At 46.0% G+C, this 22359-nt stretch overlaps 1 protein-coding gene across 7 annotated transcripts in view; it reads left to right on the top strand.

The window, feature by feature from the left end:
- RUNX1 (RUNX family transcription factor 1) overlaps positions 1-22359 on the top strand; it is a 174526-nt gene that overhangs the window by 124491 nt on the left and 27676 nt on the right. For 6 of the 7 annotated variants that reach the window (XM_075518208.1, XM_075518203.1, XM_075518193.1 and 3 more), the window contains one exon: positions 15925-16116. The exons of the other annotated variant lie outside the window; for it this stretch is intronic. In XM_075518208.1, coding sequence (XP_075374323.1) covers positions 15925-16116 — 192 coding nt within the window. The remainder of the gene's footprint in view (positions 1-15924; positions 16117-22359) is intronic. 7 annotated transcript variants of the gene reach the window in all.

Here is a 22359-nt window from a genome sequence, read left to right as displayed (position 1 = left end):
CTGTGTACTGAAGGGATTTAAAATTATACAGGCCACCTTGTATCGAGACTAGAATCAAAATAAAACCTGCTAGATTAGAGTGTTTCTAGTTTCAGTAATCGATATTTGGGAACATTCATGCTTACAGATCCATGACTCACTTGCTCACTTGAGCTAAAGGAATCACAGAAATACTGAGATGTATTTTCTAAGATGTCCCAATTCAAAAGAAAACAATGGAAGACAGTAATGGGAACAAAATTAGGTACTGCTCTCTTACAGAGGTCTAGAAAAAACAGTCTGAAGTCCAAAACCAACTCCAGCAACAGTTTTTGATTCATTTACTTTATGTTTATAATGGTTCTCAGACAGTTTGAATTCTAGTGAGTGCCTGCATTCTCTGTGAAAAATGCTGGAAGGTAAGGGGCCATTTATATGGATGGAGGCCATCTGAGACAAAAGTCAGAACTTCACACCAGGACGATTTTTAGTGAGCTTTACAGGACACAGGAATACCTTTTTTAAAAAAAACCTTTAAGATTGATTAACTTAAGAAATGACAGAAACATTTTCTTTTGCCTTCAGAGGATGTCAGATCAAGAGCAGTTTCTGAGCCAGAATTAGATGGGTTCTCAAAGCGGGGCTTTTTAATGCAAAAGGACAGCCTCTTCAGCTAGACATGCTTGGGGAAAAACCTTCAAAAAGTAATACAAAGCAGGATTTGAAGCCTTTTTTGGAAAACAGAAAAATACTCAAACCAAAGGCTCCAAAAGCAGATATGCAAAGCACAGACTTTCTGGCTTGCTGGGATGCGTGGAGATGTCATGCTAGGTGAAGAGCACACGGCGTGTATTATCACACGTGCGCACCTTCACTCTCTGCTCAAAGGCCTGCAGACTTTGGGTGCTTGCATGCCACATTGTACATTTGGTCATGGATATTGTGATGGCCAGGTCTTTGCCTAGCAGCATATTTGCCTATGTAACTACCAGATTTGCCTTTACAACTATGATAATTACTGCTGTGCAGGACTTACACCATTGTCCTTTTTTTGCCGTTGAATTTCTGGCTGTGGCTATCCAGATGATACTTCTCATCACGTTGTCATGGCTTGTAGAGAGAGCCAAGGTACTCAAGAATCTGGCTCTTCCTCCACTGCTTTCATTATGTATTTTTAAAATCTCTTTTGAACTTAGCATTTTCATTCTCCAGCTTTAAATAAATGCTTATTTTCAAAATTTTTTATAAAAAGAAATAATACTGCACTGTCAAGGAGAAGGGCAAGATGACCTAACCCATCATTTTCTTCTCCAACTTCTATGATTCTATGATTCATAAAGCAATTTATGTTTTTATGAGCTAAGTCCATGGGGAAAATCATTAGCAGTAACCAGATCAAGAGTAGTGCTCCTGACGAAAATAGTTTTGGTTAGGAAACTTGGTAGAAATAGTATGACTCTTAAATTAAATATTTCCCTTAGGCCATTTGACCTACTGTGTACATCTGCTGAAAAATTAGGTTTTTCTTCTTTTGACTCCTTCTTTCTGTTTTTCTCATTGAATTGTTTTAACCTACATAGCTCTGAAAAATTCACTAATGGACTAGGGGCCTGAAAGCGGCGCAAAAGGAAAAGGCTATGTGGGTTTAGCCCCAGTGGGTCTGAGATGTCCAAGGTTAAGCTGGACATTAAATGTGATTATCCCATATTGGATATGTGGTTTTCCCAAATACTTTTTTGGCATCCTTATATCAAAGGGCAGGATGCTAAGGAGTGGAGAGAGAGAGAGACTAATATTGCTGATCAGGATTTGAGAAGGAGCTTAAAGAGTGCTGGCCCAAGAAGTGCCTTTTTAGGGATGGAAATTTGGAAATTCCCTTTGCCTCCTGGCAAAGCTAGCTGGGGGGGGGGGATGGAGGGGGCTACACCTTTCGTCAACCGCAGTTAAGGGCACCCTCAGACCCTGATCTGAAGTGATGCCGTCTCACGTGTAAGGTTCAAGGAAAGCCCATGTCCTGTAGCCGTTCCGCAGGAAATCTTCAAACGCCCCCTTGCCCGGCCTGAGGTCTTTTTTAGGGAATCCCCAAGGGCTGGTGGTGTTAAGTGCACCTGATCTGCCTATCCTTTCCCCTGCCCCGTCCCACCTTTGCCCACAGACCTTAGACTCCCAGAGCAGCTTCTGGGAGAAGAGTCGGCAGAGCCCACGAGGGGCCGGCATCCCCTGTCCCGTGGCAGAAGCGAGGAAGACTCTGCACACGTCAGGCTGGGGAGGGATGATTCCTCTGAGGGTTTCACACCACTTCCACCTTCAGCCTTTCATGCAAGGAACAGCCAAACCATTCTCCAAAAAGCCTTTTCATCTCAGTGAGCTGAAATAATACTAAATGCCTTCATTTCTTGCTTGCTTTCTGCTGCAAGTGCCTCCATCTGTTGGAAACTGAGACTAACGCGTACCAATGGACAGTTTAGAAACCATGAAAAAATGAATCATCGTGTCATTGGAATAGACGCATCATATAAATTTCAGTGATGGCTTTTCAGATACTTCCATTCACCTGGAGACTTACAGTGCCTAAAAATTACTTAGCAGAAAACGTGTAGAGGAAAAGCTGATGTTTACAAGTCGATTGTCTATATAACAGAAATGCAACGGGGACTCTTTCTTCCTTTGCTAGCACTAGCTGCGTGCTCTGCAGCACATCACCCTCTCAGTATCACAACCCAGCTCTGCTAATCGCTTTTTAAAAAATCTTGGCTAAGGTACTTGCCCCTGAGAGCTTCCAATCTAAATAGACCGTGTACAGACAAAAGAAAGGGATGGGCTGCAAGAAAAGGCGACGGTTGCGCGCTGCTGGGTCTGTGCCTGCGTGTTTGTGTCCCCGTGTCCTATTGTCTGGGTGACGTGGGTGGACTAGTGCTTAAATTATGGGTGCACTCTGGGGACACTTGTAGTTAGCTTGTGCAATGGTTATATGCAAGCGCGCGGCGGCTGGGGGAAGTTACAAAACATCGCCAGCTCAAATTCACACAAAGCGACTTGATGCGTTGCTGTCTCTAAATGGGTATGGGTAGGCAGGGGATCACTGTTGGTTTCCTTTCTGTGTACGTGTGTGTCTCATCGAAGGACGGACAAAGAAGAGCAATTGAATCAATCGAAATAAAATAAAGCGGTATATTATTGCAAGGGCATGCTTGCAGACCGAAGGAGCTGTTTCTGAACAGGCAGGACAGTCCTAGCAGCCCCCCGGCAGCCAGGCCAGCTCCGCGGTCCCCCAGAGTGGCAAAGGAACAACAGCCTAAAATGTACATCCTGTGGTTGGGCACGTCTCCTCCCGCTGTGAAAGCTGTGCATGCCGCCAGCCCATTTTTCATAATGAAAGTACACAAAGAGCGAAAGAGCAGAGAGCAGTTTGTCCCTTGGTGACTTGTGTTTTCTGAAGAAAAGTGAAGAGTGAGGGGGAAATCAGCCTGTTTCCATTATGCACGCACTTTCACACAACCACCCTGAATTACTCCAGTGATATAGCATCGGGCCTTCTGGCTTAGCACAGGACCGTATAGCACAGGAGCTTCACATAGCACAGGACCACCTGACACTGGATGTTAAAAGTTTGGCTGCAGAACAGGACCAGAGGTCCTGTGTCTGGATGCAGTCAGCTCTGCAGAGCATCCACGGGCACCTCTGCAGCTCTCGGGTCCTCCATGTCGCAGAAAGACCTCTCTGTGCCCCACATCCCGGCTGCTCGGCAAGCCCCTTCTCCTCCGCGAAGGGGATGGAGGAGCAGCCCCCCTGGGGCAGGGGCAGCTCTGCGCCGGGGTTGTCCCCTTGCAGCGGCTGGCGGGGCTGGCACAGCACCAGCCTCTTCTCTGAGGTCTCAGAGTCCCCTCACCTGGGCACCCTGCGGGGGGTTCACTGGAAGCAGGAACCTGAAGCAAAACCTACGTACACGAGTGGAGATGGAGAGACCCATGCTCTCAAGCAGCCAGTCTCAGACTGGAAATCATACAGACATACCAGCAGGCACGCTGCCCACGAGCAGAACAGACCAGTAAGAGCAAAGACCAGTAGCTGCTGTAACTACCCCAGTGCAAAGATCCCTCAGGGCAGGCAGGGTGCAGGCAAGAACTGCCTCTTGGGGACTTTAACGGGCTAGTGCCTACCTGCAGCTCCTAAAAACAGGGCTGGTTGTTCTCCATCAGAGGTGCAAAGGATTATGAAATTTATATGAATGATCAGCGCTCCCTGCTGTAACAGTGACAGGGGGGAACCTCTTAGTCCTACTCAATAGGTAGGACCTCAATAGGTTTTTCACACCAGCATCCTTGAGGTTTCATGGTGCAGACGCTTCTTTTCCATCTGGAAAAGATGTAACAAGTTTATTTTCCCTGGCATTATCAGTCCCACTGCTGAGTCAGTTAGGAGAGTTGATGTTGGGTGATGGGAGGCAGGGAATTCATCATTTTAGTTTAATAAAATTGCCCAATACGTGCAATACAAAATCTTGTGTCAAGATTGCTCTTCTGGGAGTGCGGCAGCTCGTATATATTTGCTTGCCTAGTTATTCGGCTGTTTTTTTAAAGATACACAGAAGTGTTGACAAGACGAGCTCCTTCCTCACATAAAGCAGGTAAACAGGAAACCAGAGCTGCTGTAGTGGGGGCTAGGAATGGCGGCAAGACTGGCCTAGTCCTATAGAAATTATGTCAACTCCTTTTTTGAGTCACTTAATCCCACACAACTCTTCGCCCCCTGCCCCTTGAATTAGTGTGATTTTAAACTGAGAACAGGTAGGTAGTTATTTTTCATTTCTATCACTTTCTTCATCTTTGTCAACCTTTTTTTTGCGCTTCATTATTATATCGCCTAGTGGTTGAACGGCTACAAAGACTGTGCTGAATACTTTTAAGTGTTTACCTATATTTGCATGATGGGATTTTCAAGGGCTAAGCAGCCTCGGTCTAGCTCTGCTGAAATCAGGGGGCGAGTACGCTGTAACTGTGACAAAAGCAGAATTAGGTGAATGTATATTACTTCTGAAAATGCTTCCTAAGACATCAGTAGGTCTGCCTTTCTCCTGTCGACTGCACTTCTCTACAAAGAATTTGTAGCTGTTAAGATGGGTGAACAAGCCTTTTGGGGGGAGCGTTTTCCATAAAAATATGAAAAAAGACTGTAGAGATGCCACTTGTATTGTGTGCGTGCGTGTATGTAAAGAAAAACATTAATATGCAGCACCCTGGCAAGTACGTTGGCCGTAGGGGATGTGACTATATGCTGGTCCCCACTGAAGACCCTAGTTCACCGACATGCCAAGTATCTTTCCGGTGAAGCTAGTTGGTGCTGCTCTGAATCAAAGATTTCTGAGTCTGGTCCTTCATCCATCACGTTTCTTCGGCAAGGACAGACTTTTGAATGGCAGTCATTAAACATGAGCGAACGAAAGGTTTGTAGCGGCTGCTGGGGCTTTGCATGAGCTGAGGAAGGATGGACTTGTAGCTCAAACCCCATGTTGCACCTGCCTACTGTGGTTTTAAGGGTGTCATGCTACCCTTAAAGGGTAGTACCCTTCTAGGGAGGGCCCCTACCCTTCCTAGAAGGAGGTTAGCCTGCAAAGCTGGTCTGTTGGAGCGTTGGTCAGCAATCACGCTGTCCCCTCCAGGGTTCACCACCACCTATCTACTGCGCTGCTGGCAGACGAGAAAGTTTCCTGCAGGGATGGGCTGGAGGGCAGCAGGACCCGATTGTACACAACCTCTGCAACCTGCTTCCTTCACCCTGCTCTCTGCAGGAGGTGGGAGAGAGGGGGCTTTCTCTTCCTCAGGCTCCTAAGGGAGCTGGGAGAAGGGGGAGGGAAACTTTCACCCTGTCTGAAGTGGTCAGACACTCCCGTTCGCCAAACAAGCTTTTGGCAGTGCAGGACCTTTTCTGAAGCCTCTGTTTTTGAGGAGTTGCCTTACTTACGGGTTTACCAAAACAACACGCGTCTAAGAGAAAGGCTGGATGAAGCTGTGCGGCACTTTCAGTGAACAGCCCTATTTTCTTCTTGGAATATAAGCGGAAGGGGTGAAAATCCATCTGCGCTGCAGTCCCTCCCAGCTTCGCCTGCCCTGGATTATCAGAAGGTGCAGCAGTTTCTTCCTTGCAGGCCCATTATAAAAACACTGCAGGCTTTTGCTTCATCCTCTGTCACCCGTTGTGAAGAATGCAGAAAGAACTTTTGCTTTGCATCTCCATTTGTGCCCTTGCTCTTTGCTGGTCCGCTGCAATTGGGAATTGTAATGAGTAAATGCATTTTCTATTAGTGTTAACGACAAATCTTGGTCAGACTGTTCCTGTCAGTGCTGCACGGGTCTGTGCAAAGCAAGAGGGAGAGCAATGCTTGGGAGAGGCCATCTCGACTCTTCTTCTGAACCGTAAGAGAGAGAGTTGTCTGTTGTGTGAGGGCGTGATGTGCTGGTTAATACCTGAAACACATCCTCAAGAGAGGGAAGGATGGAAACATCTTCCTTGCCTTCTTTAATCGTGGAACAGATAAGGAACAGCCTGTAAAAATGGGAGGAGACACAAGAAAGAATTTAACCAGCCACAAATGGAAAGTTGATCTATTTCTTTTTTTTTTCATAGCACCCAACCTTTTTTCTTCCCTTGCAGTGTTGTAGTTTGAGTCCATTCCGCATGACGTGCACCAGGCCATCTTCCCAAGGCCGACCAGTCCAGAAAAGCCAGGCTGTGTCATAACCTTAGCACACATAAAGCTGCAGAAAAATTTAGGCGACAGTGTTGATTTAATTATTAAGGATTCTGTTTGTCTGAGTCTGTCTGCCTCTCCTACCTACTCCCTGCGTTATGGGCTGTTCTTCATTACCTGCTCTACCTATCTTCGCAATCTAGCCGCAAACAGTTTTGGTTGACCACACCACTTCCCTCTTGAAAGTTAATACTGTTTGACTCATTCTGTACTGCTAACACCAAGCCAAAGAAAACAAGCCAAAGAATAACCTGCTTGTATGCAGTTTGGAAACTTCTCAGAGGCCCTGCTTTCAAAATGCTATACAGTAGCTTACTATATCTCTCTGCAGCTGCAAAGAAAATGGTGAAAGCAAAAAATGGTTCAAGAACCTAAAATAAAGACTAGGCAGAACCACACGAAATTTATGAGCTTTCAGTGAACTGCAGTCCTGTGTAGGCACAATGGAGCATTAGTACAGAGGAGGGACTGCTTAGTAACCTACAGATTAAAATATCCAAACTCATTTATTTGGAAAAACAGGTATTTTCATCTATTGTGCGGAAACACCAGTCACTGGACTTGGTAAAAGCCAAGGTCTTTAGTTCAAGGGAAGGGCATAGCCGGCTAGATACTTTTCTTGGACAGGAGCAAAGTTTTTTACAAGTCGTCAAAGTCTAAATGGTCAGTAACCATGGGGGTAAATTTACTTTTGTGTTGCCGAATTCCCCTGGTTTACATAAACAGTGAGCCACAGGACTTGACCTTTAAGTTGCAGGCCCCTTGTTCAACTCCTTCTGAGGCTGAATGAGGAAGACCTTTCAGGGTCTAGAGATATTTTGGTGGGCTGATGAAATGGGTTTCTGTCTAAGCTATTTCTCTGACCTCCAATACTGTGATGTTTGTGCAACCCACTTTCCCATTCATTTGTCCTCTCGGAGGCACTGCAAAGGTGGCTAATGCTATCATCCCTTGCTTTTCCCACTCAGGCTGAGGGAAGGGGTCCAGATTCATCCCACCTAAGCTTACGCATTTGATTAAGGTGTCTGAATTAGGAGCCCGGTCCCCTGTATTCAGCAGAGAGACAACCTTCTCCCAAGGGCTGCTCAAATGGTGGCTCAGTCCTTGCTGCCTGAGCCTTGTGTTTCTGCAGCTTTTCTTTGGACAGAGGTGTCTTTTTGCGCCTGTATTTTTCTTGGTTGCTTGCTGAGCTGTTGGTTGGCTGGTTGTGCCTCATTCTGCACCTACTCTCTCAGACATATCTTCAACTATGATGTCTCAGCCCATGGCTGGAGGGTATTCTTATGGCGGTTTGTACGTGTGGGAAGATGCAAACTATAAAGAAACAAAAGAGGCTTTTGGCAATGCAATGTGCTTAAGTTGGGAGTCATTCAAACTTTGTCAAGGAGTCGGGATTTTTAAAGTATATACATTGACATGGGGGAACGGGAAAAGAAAGCGAAGGGTGTAATTTTGCAGACTAATTAACTTTCATGAACAACTTCTTCCCTCCAAACTCCTAATGCTCAGTTCCCTTACTTTTACTTCACTGCGATGACCTAATTCCTGGGGTGAACCCACAGAATAATTGCACTTCCATGGCAGAAATAGAGGACACATATATGTCAGATTCATCAGAAATTTTGGTGGATCCATGGCAAACAAAATAATTGCGTTTTAAGTGGAAATATGTTTGTGCATTGCTATTTGTTAGTACAGCACAGGCCTCACCAGCAGAGCTGGGGGGAGAGGAAGCATATTTCCTGCCTTACAAAAATGGTCAAGATGATTGCTTTTTCTGGCTGTGGTACCTCAGGGTAGACGTGAGGCTTTTCATATGTTCATCAGGAGGCAGGGAGAGAGCTGGAGGGACCCTGCCCGGAGGAGCCCGTGGCCTCACAGTCAGCGAGCCGGCTGGAGCGAGGAAGACCGGCAGCCTCCGCTTGTCCCTTTTGTCTTGGGGACATTCCCTGCTGGAGCTCTCCCGATGCAGCTGGAGAGTGAATCAGTGATGAAAAGGGATGAAATGATGAGACGAAAAGTCTGCAATTAGGGCATTCACCTGGAAAACAGGAAACCAAAGTTTGTTTTCTAGTACAGACTATGCAAGAGGGGCTTGATCCGGACTCTCCCACCTGCTCTCGTTTGTTCTGGGGCAGGACTCCCTCTCATCGCAAATTTTGCTCTACCTATGGCATCCGTTTGTGTGGGGTTTTTTAAAAAGCACTGATTTAAAAAAGAAGAGGTAAGAAAAAAAAATATTGCCAAAATATTGTTTAACTACTGTTAAAACAGGTAGGAAGAAACTGCACCAGCTGCTCAGGGTGCATGTCGTACAGTAGGGCAACTAACCCCAAAATGGAGGTGCAAGAAGCTACCTGGGGTTTCCCCTAGGCAAAGTGGGGAGTTACTGGAGAGCAGGGAACCTGTCGTGTAAATTTTTGTTCACCTTGTTGGTATCACTGGACAGTTGTTCAACACACAGCCAAACTGGAACACCTGGTGGAAAAATTAAATGCTCAGGATTGTACCTGAAATGTCTCGTATGTCTCCAGTTACTCAGAGGAACAAGCAGATTTTTCCATAGAGACACAGAAAGGGTGAGGTTTGCCAGGGAGCTGATAGGAGAAGCGCATCTGGAAGGGCTTCCTGGTGCCAGTTTGTCCATGCTCGGTGTTGCTCGGCATTCTGCTTCTGAAGGGTGGCTGGATGGCAGCCTGGTCATCAGGTCACATAATATCCAGCCTCATTCACATGTTTCCCAGCACCTCGTGCCTACGGTCACTTGGGTCTGATGACCAGCACTGATTCTGCTGGTAATTACAGACACGGCACAAAAACGTTTAGCATAATATCCTGTCTACCGTGATGTTCCTTCTGTCTGGAAAGAAGGCTTGCGTTGTACAGTGCTTAAGAAAAACAGCAAGAAACCATAATTGCCGATGAGTCTACTAAAAGCTCTGACTACAATCACCATTATTTTTCCTCACCATAGCAATAATATTTTTAACTGAAGAAAGAGAAAATATCCTACAGTGTGTCTTATTCCTTTTTTAGGAACTTTTTACATTATATTTTTAACACTGTACAAGAGGTTGGGGAGCTCTGATGCTGTCCTGTACTGATCCTTCTAATGCCTGAGTGCAGTATAAGTCTCTTGCAAGTGATGGAGACTAGAGAGGAAACCACCCTACAAATTGGTTTTATTTTCAAGCGTGATTTCCTAGAGCCCCGTGGGCTGCCGCATAACAACGGTTAGTGCCGTACGCTAAGCGTGTGCATGCATCTCTGCAGGATCAGGTCAGGTCTGTTTGAAAACACAGCAAACAGTGTCCTGGAAAAGTTATCCTACTTGCTCTTTCTGTGCAGATAGGAAACCAGGGAAAAAGAGTGTGCAAAGTATTTTATAGCTGGGATATCTGGCACATAGAAAAATATTACTGGTTTATACACTTAAGGCACTGTTTCTATTGTTAGCAAAAAAAATGCTTTTTTGTGAGCAGGATTTTCAAGCATTTGCATTTCTCGGCTTGGTAGTAATATTAATAATATAGAAGCACCATACTTTAATTCACTTTCGTTTACAAGAATATATCATTTTTTGCACTAAAGATAGTGTGCTCGCTTCCTAGAACCATGTGAAAGAGTATATTTTCTTCTCATCCTTCACTATGTACAAAATAATTGGATTTATTTTAGCTCCATGGCACAAAACAGTGTTTACCACTTTATTAACCAGACACAATGAAACACGGCTTATTTTCTACCTCACTAGAGCTGGAGCCAAACCAAAGCCCTGAACACAAGCAGCCCTGAAAAGAGGAGATGCTTGGATCAAGGTCCAATGCGGCTCCAAAGCAGCCAGCTTTCGTTAAACCAAAGCGTCAGGTCTCATCAGTCACTCCCTACTTCAGCAAAGTCCGGACAGATGCTGTATTTTCCTGTGTATAATCCACTTTTTGGGTGTGAAAAGTTTCCATTTCCACCTGGGAAAAGGGGGGGCGGAGAAGAGAGGGGGAGGTATTCTGCTCCCCTTGGGGAGAAAGGGCTCCGCTTAATTTAACTCCCCTTCTACTATCTCCATGCAAGTACAACATGCTGATTTGAGGCAGAAAACTTGTGGATAATACACACGAGAACCTGTGGCCTTTCTGCTCGGGTCTGCCTCTGGCCAGGATGCTCAGCAGCCATGAGCCAGTGAGTCTCTGTCAGACACCTGGTCCCCCAAGCCCAAATCTTTTGCGGGCATTAGTACCCCCCGATGCACCAGCTCCAAATAGTCAGATCTGTGAGTGAATGAGAGCAAGCCACAGAAGAGTGCACTCATCCTGTGACTTGATTAAAAGAGAAAAAAAATGCCCATCAATCCATTCCAGCAGTGTTCGCTTGTAAAATGGTCCTGGGTACCCCCAGGAATTTCAGTAGTTTCAGCTGGCAGAATGAGAGTACCAATGGCCGCATGCCTTTCCTTAGCCTCTGTCTTACCTGCTTCTCCCCCTCTGAACCTGAAAGGCATCTAAGTGACACTCTTAAAAACGAGGTTAAAAGGAAAGTAATGGGACACCTGGCATGTCTAGGCAGCCTGGAGTGCTGCTGTCGTCTCCGTGGGGCAGGCCATGGTGTGAAACCCGGATCGAGCAACCATTCCCAACAAGTGCCCGATGTGCACAAAACCAGGGGCTGCCAAGGCACTTTCTTCTTGTTGTTTCCATCCAGAGCCCCAACCAGATGGCTGCAAGCCAAGCTGAGTGCTCCACAGTCTCTTAAAGTCTATAAAACTGCGTTTCCCTCCCATTAAGAGGGAAAGCACTTCCATGTTGCGTTGCTGTAAAAGTATCGGAAAAGCTAATGTTTTCTCTGCTCTCTTTGCTTAATACTCTGCGTAAAAAAATCCGCCTGGCCTCACTGAGACAGTATTTGAAAGGGATACGTTAAAAAAATGTCCAAAAGCCCCCAAGACCTGTGGTTTAGCCAAGCAGGCTGGATGTCCTATCTATTCCAGTGTCTCAAACACTGACCCTGCAACCCAAGGGAAAAAGATGCTGCCCTTTTCTTTCCCCTGCTAGTACCTGCAAATTGATGCTTGACAAAAAGTATGAGGATGTGGGGAGGGAAAGAGGACAGCAGTGCTGTCTCGTGGCAAGCCATCTCTCTGTGAGCTCTGGGCCAAGGTCCTCTTCATTCAACAACTGGATGTTTGACTGACTTCCATAGAGTCCCATCTGATTTGCAAAAGTTTCGTGGCAGATCCTCGTGGCCAAACTGCCGGCTCAGCAGAGCCGCACCAGTTTCCAAGCACCTTCCTGCTGCTCTTTTTCATCCTGCATCACGTTGCCCTCCTGCAAAAGGGAAGCCTGGGCTTGTGGTCACCGCGCTGAGCTGGGAGGCGAGCGTCTGCCACAGGGTCACTGCCTGACCACGGGCGAGTCACCTCATTTCTCTGTCATTCAGTTTTCCACCTATAAAAGGGGGATAATAATAGTCCTGGGCTTTACAGGGGTGAACTGAGGATAACTTGCCTGCTCTTTAAGCAAGGTGTTTAGAGGGTAACTTCAAAGTAAAGCTAATAAACACGAAAACACAAGTCACCCTAGCAAAGCTCTGCCTGTGCATTTATAGTGGCTTGGGAAAACCATTTATATTTGTTACATTTTTCTGACACATTTCTTTACTTTCCTGCTGCAGACCTTCATGCAAAACAGGTTCTGTGCTGCTACTTGCAGCAGTCAGCAAGGGAGAAAAGGTGAAGTAGCTCTTCTGATGGGGGGGGGCTACATCTTGCGGTGACAGTTGCCTGACATTGTTTCTAGGTAGTTCCCACCAAAAATTACAACGTATGGATGAAAACAACAGCCCATTTCCCCTCAGAAGGAACCTGCTGGCACTGGTCTTTCCTCCCCAAATGCATTGACACGAGTGGGATTTCCACAAGCCCAAGGGATGAGGCAGATCTCGGGTTCAGCAGGATGATCTGGGGCAGCGCAGGGCTGGGTGGGGGCTCCAGGAGTTTTGCTTGGTGGATGCGCAGTGGAGACATGCAGAGATACTCCCATCAGCTTGCAGGGAGCTGGCCTGGGAACGGGGTGCCCCGCGGTGACCTCGGGAGGACGCTGTGCCGGGGTTAATTTGCCCTGCTTGCTGCCTTGTTCAGAGCAAGCTCGGCTTTGTCTGCCCTGCCCGGCATCGTGCCAGCTCGACACAAATTTAGTGCCTGAGCTAGATTCAAAGGGGAAAGTTAATTCTTGCCTCACCGGCCTTAACGCAGCCCTTGTCCTGTTGGCTTCAGAGGAACCCCTCACCTCGGCGCGAGGCTGCTAGCACGCCGGCTCGCGCTGCCGGGCCACTTGGTTTCGTGCCAGGCAGGCAAAACTCCGGATGCCGGGAGGGCAGCACCGGGGAGGTAGGAGGAGAAAGTAGGGTAGCAGGAGGTCAGACGTGGCATTGGTGCGCTCACTTAAAAGCAGAAGGCGGCTTTTGAGCGGAATTTGAAATTAGGAATAAATTACATCGGGGGGATGGATTTGGAAGGACCTGGCTCTTGGCTCCGCAAGCCCTGGGTTCAGCCTGCTGAAGCTTTAAATAATCCAAATGTATGAGGTATTTTATGCATCTTGTATGACTCCGCGTGTTTGCGTTCAAGACCAATGTTAGAAGCCCAAGGCTTGAGGCAGCGTCCAGCTTTGCACTGCTGACAAATGAAGCAGTTGCTCTTGACCAACCAGAATGTCAGATAAAAGTCTTTTTCATCTCTCTTCTCTTCTCCCCTCCCTTTTTTTTTTTTTTTTGGAAGCCTTAATGGGATTCTTTAATGATGAAACCGCTACTATATAATATGTCTTTTTATATTTTAATTTTTTTTTTACCCCCTCTTGGGATAATTTACAGCACAGTGTAGAATCTGAGACAGTTCAAGCTGTGCCAAAGGGCCTGGCAACAGGAAGAAATGCCGAGCCACTGCGATTTGGAACCATAATACAAGTTATAAAATTTAATTTTAGAAATGCAGCTACTGGGAACTGCTTTTAAATGCACATTTTCCTTTTAGTGCATAAAACGGTCCTGTGTCTTGATTGAGCTGTTAGGGTGGCTTGAAAGAATGCTCTGTAGAGTAAGTGGCATACAGAGCTCTTCAGAGATCTTTTGCTGCTTATTCACTGATACTAAAAAATTGGAAGCTGGATGTTTATGAATGTTTATATATTAAATACTACGGGGATGTGTGGAATAGGGCACGGTGGATTATTTTCAGGAGTTTTGTGCCAGTCTGTTTCACTGCTGTAGCAGTGAGTTGAGAGAGGACTCGCACAGGAACAGCACTGGCCACCTCCTTGCGGGGAGGATGGAGATGCAAAGAAAGCTGCAGAAGGCAACTCTTCACAACAAGAAAAGGAAAATCAGGAGCAGATAGACAGCAAACTATGGTGTTCAGCAGAAACCAAGGATAATGCCACCTTCTTCCAGAGAACAAGTAGAAAAAAAGATGTGTGACCTCTCTGCTGGAGATTTGACATGCATTCCCGTCAGGGTAACAGTGCCCTATAGGAAGAAAGGGGAAGGGATGAGCCACAAAGATCCACGAGGCAGCTGATTTCTTGAGACAAACGCAAAGTGCAAAAATGGGATTGGGTTTGGGGGAAAAGGAGGGACGATGACATTCACTGCTCCACAAGAAGGTCCCCAAGCAGAAGGTATGAAAATTACTTTTTCGGAGCTGGGGATCCTACTCCGTTGACTAAATACAGGTGGGTTGAGGATATTTCCTCATGGACTCATTGCAGTCAGTATCTTGCTCTCCATTTGGAGAGAGCGTCTTTGAAAGGACAACTTGTGTGCCAGAGACAGTCTGCTTTTGGGCTTTCTGCTGAAGGGCTGTTTTCTGTGATCTTTCAGAAGAAAAGGCCCTATTGAGAGATGGGGGAAAATGACAAAGAAAAGTTTTGATTCCACTTGGTTGGGAACGTTGCTGAACCACCCCATTTCAGACATTTCACCAAACACAAGTCTGCTAGGGAGGTTTCCATTTCAGCCCCAAAGCGTAGTGTCAGCAGCCTTCCAGGATAAGATACCCCACTTTCGAAGGAGATCTCATAGGGCTGGAAACCAATGCACACAAAAGTGGTTTGCAAAGTCGTGGCAATAGGTTAACTCTTAGGGTGGAAAGAGGATTTAAAATTTGTGCTTTTGTCGCCAGAGGATCAAGTGCTCCAGCAGACGAGATGTCTCTCTTGTATGCTTTGTGTGCAGTCTTTGTGGTTGCAGGTTGACACACCAAGGATCCCAGAGCAGAGAGCAGCCACCGGCAACAGTTAGAAATGCATTACCTTAGTCCTTGCGTACAACTCGTTGCTGCTAGCTAAGGCTTATCTTGAAACCAGTCCTGCCCATGTCAAGTCTCCGCCCTTCCAGCTGAATCTGGAAGTGCCTTGATGCTGCACTGGAGCTGGGCTTCTCCAGCGTCTTCCCCGTCCCCTCCCAGCCCTGCAGGGCCACAGCACTGGAGCTTCATGGGGACCGTGGTCCAAGGGCCGCCCTGGGGAGTGCTGGCCAAGTCTGCTGTGCGCTGGCTGATGCCGTCATGTCAGCATCTACTCTCTTCTAGTTGGATGTGTGGTGGGACCTCATGTTTTTGAAGCTCCTGATGCCACTAAGAGAGACTTCATTACTTCAGTTGCAATTCTGCCAGCTTCTGGTGTTTCTTTCCTATTTCTGTCTGTAAATTTATTGCTAAAGGATCCAAAAATGGGATTTGTTTGGGTTTGTATTTTATAGCTCCCATAGTACTTGTCTAATTATGGTACCTTATGACAATCTGGGATCGAATTTTTCATGAGTTACTCCAGTGCAGGTTTAGCACAAGGGCCACTAGAAGTTCCTCCTTTTATTCACCCTTGCAGACCATCCTCCTTTTAAAAAAGCCTCCTCTCCCAGTGCGAGGTGTAAGAAGGCACTGCAATTTTCAGTGGATCTGGTTCTTCAGACTAGGCCATGTCTCGGGCTGCCCTGCGATACGGTTGCAATGCATGAGTTGCTTGTGTCTCCTGTTCTTGCAGAGAGGTGGTTTCAGTTTAATTTCAGACGGCCATTAGCTGGTTAGGTACTTTGCCAGTGGATGAGGGGTTAAAAAAAAAAAGAAAAAATTTTAAAAAAAAGAAAATAAATCAAGAGACCTCATGTATCAGTGAGATTTTCTGATCTTTTTCCCCCCCCTCCCACAATAGGACATCGTCAGAAAATAGATGAGCAGACAAAGCCCGGGAGCTTGTCCTTTTCAGAGCGCCTGAGTGAACTGGAGCAGTTGCGTCGTACGGCCATGAGGGTCAGCCCACACCACCCAGCCCCCACACCCAACCCACGAGCCTCCTTGAACCACACCACTGCTTTTAACCCTCAGCCTCAGAGTCAGATTCAGGGTAAGTACCTGAAATCCTCCCCCCGCTCGCCCACTTCCACCCCGCCAGCCTGCGGAGCGCGGGGGCTCGCAGGCTCTGCCCCTCATCCCTCCATCTCTTCTGGACTCTCCTTGGCCGCCTTTAACGAGTGAGAGCCTTTAATGAGTGAAAGGAGGGGCTTCCTAACATATGTCTGTATTTCTAAAGACCTGACAGATTTTAAAGGGTCTGTACTGTCTCGTCTTCCCAGTGTCAGTACAGCTCATGGTGTTTGTTAACCTCACCTATGCTAGAACCGTAACGTGTTGAAAGTTGTTGTTTTCTTCCAAAGATGCATTATGCTAGGCCTTTTTCTATGTGTAGGTGTAGTTCCTGATGGATATTTATCAATTACATTGTGTGCTTGAATGAGAGAGAAATACCGTCACCGCCTTGCTTTGACATTTCCCAGGAAGGCAGTAGCAAAGAAAGCTTTGCAAAGTGCTTTGTCCCCTGAAGATGACCTCTTAGTGCTAAGAGGTTAATATGGGGAGGCTGGTTTGAGCGTACTTCTCTGGCCAGTGGTTATCCAGTGGGTTTTATTTGAACGAAAACCTGCAAAACGGTGACTCTGATTTCCTCTGAGGCTCAGGCTCAGATGATGCCAATGAAACCAAGCCATCTAGCTTGACATCTTATCTGCCACTGCTAGAGCTGAGTCTGTCCCTGCTAAAACCAACTCTGTCCCTGGCATTGGCTGGAGCTCGGTGAGCAGTGAATCAGGTCACTAAACCGTCAGCTGATAAGTGTTCTGCAAAACGCGTATCAAAATGCAGATTCATAGTGAGATGCAACCTACAGGAAGGGCGCGGGACAGTATTAGTTTTAGCGAGCACTGTTCCTAATGGAGTTTTCCTCTATTCTTCCAGCCAGAATGAAATGGCCTTAGTCGAGGTTCTCTGCTGGGGTTTTGGGGAGAAATAGTTACTGCAAATTGGAATAAGTTCTTTTTTTGGCATTTATTTTTAAAAGCAGGGTACTCTTTGTTGCATGCAGAAAAGGTTATCCCTTACCTAAGGCAAACGCTTCTTACATCCTTTTATTCCCAGGGCTAGGAAGGTCTTCGACTTAGTGAAATCTACTGCAAATCTGCTGTTGACTTTGCTGTGGGCGGAAGCGGGCGTTTTGGGGAAGCATGGGAAATAACTCAACACATTGCCACAGTCCGTACTGTAGAAAGAGGCGGGCAAAAAGACACTTGGAAGGACCACAGAGCTCCTTCCCTCCCTGGAGCCATGCCAGGCCAGCTCAGGTGGAGGACCCAGTCCTGCACCTCTCCCAGCCCCTGGCAGTCCCCTCACGTAGTTTTCTCATTCACAGAGCAAACCACGTTGGGTTTCTCCTGTGCACAGCTCCGTTCCTATGAAAAAAAACGCACACATTATTATGGCTACTCAGCAGCCAGCAGCTACGTGGGTGGAGGTATCGGTTGCAGACTTGCATTCTTCAGCTTCTTGGGAACACTATATGCTTAGCAGGGTATCGGGTTTAACGTCAAGTATCCCTCTTCCCTGGTTCCCTGTGAAAGTCCTTCGCTTGTACAACTTCAGAGCGATAGGCTTTTCACGCTCGACCGGGGATTCAGCTACTCTCTCCAGAAACAGTTTTAGTACGTCGCTCTGCTTTGGTCTTTGCAAACAAGATTTTAATGCGTTTCACCTGCGGACATAGCTCAGAAAATGGTAGCAATCGAACTGCTAATGTTTCCTCATTGATACCCTCCTCTTCGCCTCTCGGGCTGCTTTCTCCCTGTTCCCCTTTTCCTCTGCCTCCGAAACGTGCACGTTATCCATTGAGCAACTTGTTGAAGCTTGCAGTCGCTAGCAATAAAATAAGCCCCAAACTGAAGCTTCCCTCATTTGGGACTGTCTCTGCTGCCGACGCCTTTTAATTTCTAGGGCTCATCTTTTCAGGGTCACGCTATCACAGCAGGGGAAAAGGGATAGGGTGGGAAGGAGCTCCAGCACCATTATTTTTTCCTGTGTTCAAAGGGTGATTGGTTTTCAGGCTGATCTTCTCTGTGACCTCTAGGGAGTGGGGATATTTTCTTTTTTTTTATTTTTAATAAACAGCGCTACGTTTCAGAACACAGGCCCCCAAAAACGAAACGCCTCTGACCCGCTCCATAGCATTTCTATACCTATCTGTACATCTTTGCATCCTGAACCACTTGTATTGAAATTCTCTCACTGAAGAGAGCAGAGAATGCTTTTTATATAGGCATAAAACAAGGCATAAAAATCCCATACATTGCTACCTTCCAAGTAGTAGCATTAAACTTTGCTTTAACTCACACCAGTATGAATCACAGGCTACTCCTCTATTCATCCAAGTCCAATTATCTTTTTTTAAGAAACAAAACTAACTCAAAATAGACATCTCAGACTAGTTCTTGGACTTAAAGGGGCAGGTTGCCATGCCACTAAACCACTGTTTATTTGTTGAGGTTTTCATCTATAAAAGGATTGAGGTTAATTTTAACTTCCTATTTTACCAAGTTCTGAATCTGAGCATAAAGCTGCTTGTGTCATGGATACAAGTCCAAGCAAGTTAAGAGACCATAAATTGCTATAATCGAGTTTTATGCTTCTTTCATATCACAAGGAGGGAGAAAGTACACCTGTTCTTTTAAAAGATCTAACCATAGCCAGTTCACAGACCAAAGGGGAACAGAAGGGGAGAAAAAGCTTCCACCACATCACACATGGTTTAAGTTGAAAGATTACTTTGTGCCAGTACCAAGCGTATAATGTCAAAGGATTTAACCTACACGCACAGAGTAAGGAAATTCAGTTAAAGCTCCAAAGCCGGCCAACGCTTCAACCTTAAGTCACCTCTTCCTTTGTACAGAGGGGAAAAGAAAATAGACAGAGCCATGTGAGCTGTGCTGGGGCGTCGTTTAAAAAGTTTAAGTAAGACCCTTGATGAGCATTTCAATCTATATATATAATAACTATAAATATATCTGCCCATATATTACGGTTGAGCTGCTTCTAACACCAGCCCGAACCAGACACTAAATACATAATTGCTGATTTTACAGTGGTTAATGTTAACCGCAGTAGGTAGATCTGTAATTCAAGAGTTTTACATAAATACGAATTTATATGGTTCCTTTACAGTATCATGGTTTTCAGGCCCAATAGAAATATTTTAAATGTGTGAGTCATCAGGCCAAGAAGGAATTGTTTTGGAGGCATTAATGTTGAATTAATAAATTGCATAAATAAATTTCTAACTAGTGGGGTTAGGAATATCATCCAAAAACATGTGCAAATAAATAACTTTGATTTTTCTTTTCCAAATTAGCCCAAAAAATGTTTCCAACTGGTGATTTGTTAATTACCTATAGGTTAAATAAATAAATAAAATAAAGCTATTTCTTCTGCCTAGGGAAAACAATAATCATTGTAATCACTTTAAGCAACGTGCTTCTGGTTCTTTTTATGCTTTTATAGTCTTAAAAATATCTGAGTTTGCTCGCTTGCTTTTTTCTTTCCTTTTTTTTTTAATTTTGTAACCTTATATGTTAAGTTTCAGCTGGGACCACGCTTTTATGACCAAGTCAAAAATCCCTGGAAACAAGAGGCTGTAATAAAATTGCTGACAGATCTTTAAGCGAAGCAGCAGAATTAGCACCGATAGCAAAGCAAGAGAGATCATTTAAAGACCAGCTCTTTGAATTAGTACGAAACATAACGACTGAGAGATTATTTTGTTACAAGCCAGCCTTTTGTCTTCCTCCAGGTGCAATACGCTTTGTTTAAGAGACATTTCAAGGTCCTTGCTATCGTAATCTCGTTCCACCAAAACCAGCCCAAGTTTATCAGGGTTCCCATGAACCGGTGAAACACAGGAGTGGAGTCAAGGGCGGCGTTTAAGCCCGGGGAATTAAAATGGCTTTGTTTCTACTACGGCTGTATCCTGCCCCGATTTTTAATATTTCCACTGTTAAATCAGCTTAATAGGCCACAGGTTAATAGAGTTAGAAGTGTTCAGAGGGCAGCGTCGCAGAGCAGGCTTCAACGGGGTTGTCGTTCTGCCTCCGCGTTTTGCTCCTGCAAAATGCAGTTTTCAGGCACTTTTGAGAATCCAGACTGACGTGCCCGTAGCTCCCCGCCAAAACAGATAAACAGGCTCTCAAGATTAGGGCCTCACCAACTCTCTCTGTTCTGCAACACGCTAAATGCCTGTATTTTTACGTTCTCTTTGGGCACATCTGCATCTCCCCGTCTTTCCTTAACCCGGCGCGCTTGCAGAGCGACTACGTGGCGCTTTAACGGCATATCATCCCCTTTCCACTTGATTAGCCACCTGACCTCTCCATCCCAAAATACACTCCCCGGCATGTCGAACGAGTGCCGCCTGAGCTTGGCATCCTTCCCCTTGGCACCTCCCGCCTCCCCCCCGCCGGCGGAGTAGCGGGGGGTGAGCAGTGCAAGCGCACCGGTGGGCAGCGCGGGCAGCGCGGGAGCTGGCAGCGGGTACGTCATTTCCAATCAGCACGGCTGGGGCTGCCAAGCTCCCCGGCTCCGGCACTTCTCCCGGATGTGCGGGAGGCTTCCTCCCCAGCCCCGGAGCACAGCTTCCCCAGCACGAGCCAGGTCGCGAAACATTTTGCTAGCGGGCAGGGGAGGTCCCCTTTGATGGAGCTCCCCTCCATCGCCTGTCTCTGGGGTGGGCGGCCACGGTGCTGAATGCGTGCCGGGAGCCCGCTTCGGGCGAGGGGGAGAGACGCTCTTTCTGCTTTCCCCTCCTCTCAGTGCCAGCAGCCACCAAATAGCTCCTGCGTGGGGAAAAGGCAGGTGGACCCAGAGCCTGAGTGCCACAGCCACTGGGAGGTCGCAGGAAGTTTGTTGAAATAGTGATGTTTTCCCAAAATATTTTGCAAACCAAATCTGTTTAGCTGGAAGGTTTCCAACTGGCTCTATCAAAAAGGAAATTTTACAGAGAGAAAATATCCTTTTACTGAAAGTACACTGTGTTTCTTTGATTCACAGTTATTGCTCAGCACATAATACTTTTATATAATGCCATGAGTAACCTCAGCAGTTTTTCTTTTTAAGGGCTACAGCGTCATTAGCAGCAGACTCACGCTGCTATCTATTTATCATGTCATAAACCAGCTTGCATCCGAAGAGATGAGCACACGAGCATGTGAACTGGACTAGCATATGCAAAACAATTCCTCTTTCATTCAGTCTAATAGAAGCCCACTCTGGAGAAAAATCCCTCATTTTTCACACCCTCTACTAACAAACATATATAACCCTCCTGCTTAATGGTGTCTGAATCCATCCTGTAGTTCTGCAGGCACAAGTGCTCCTGTTTTTGTCCGGAGTTACTTGCGTCGACCAAACTGCAGCATGTCTTAGGAAGTTTGCTCTAAAACATAAACTAAAAGGGAGCCACAGAAATGTGACTTGCCATCTGCAGAAGCACAAAAGTAAGTTGTGTAGCATTTCTGGCCAAGTAAGACTTCTCATTTTGCTGTGAAACTAACACCCTCCGTATTGGTATCTTGGAGAATGTTTGTGAGCTTATAGTATATACAGAATATATTATATAGACCAGCAAATATCAGTCTGGTGAAGATATACACAAGACGTGCATAATATAACTAAATAACCCACAGCTTCATAGTATCCATTTCTTCTTGGCTCCAGCTCTCCACATCGTTTTTTACTCAGTCATTTCATCCCATGTGGAAGTAGGCTCCTTACAGCAAGAGGCATGTCTTCCATTTGATTTGTAAAGTTTGTAACACCGTTTGGGTCCTCTCCAAATACTAATTTTGACAGGAATAAAATTTTGTTACCGTGACGCATTATCTCTGCCAAGATTTTGCTTATCTGCAGGGCTGGTTGTGCTGTGACACATGAGAGGGGCGGTGATACCCAGCAGCAGTCCAGGAACGAGAGCCTCGTTCCATCCAGTGTTAGAAATTCCCTCCGTCCGGTGTTAGAAATCTCCTCTCTTCCCTCCTTCCCTGCGGGCCACCAGTTTTGCCATTTTGAGATACCATAGGTGGGATACTGTATTAATAGCAGTATAGAAAGTTTTAGAAAAATCTCCTCTGAGGTCCAGATGAAGTAAGATTACCCAGTGTTCAAGGAAAATTAATTCAAGTGGCAGCGGGTGCAAAGGGAGGCTGTCAGTATGACAAGAGGAATAAAGACCTTACTTTAAAGAAGAGATTAGCATAGCCAGGTTTATTCAGTGTGC

The sequence above is a fragment of the Mycteria americana genome, chromosome 1 (genome assembly GCF_035582795.1).
Source record: "Mycteria americana isolate JAX WOST 10 ecotype Jacksonville Zoo and Gardens chromosome 1, USCA_MyAme_1.0, whole genome shotgun sequence".
Taxonomy (NCBI): domain Eukaryota; kingdom Metazoa; phylum Chordata; class Aves; order Ciconiiformes; family Ciconiidae; genus Mycteria; species Mycteria americana.
Note: the sequence above shows the minus strand (reverse complement) of the source record. Positions and strands in the feature narration are given on the sequence as shown.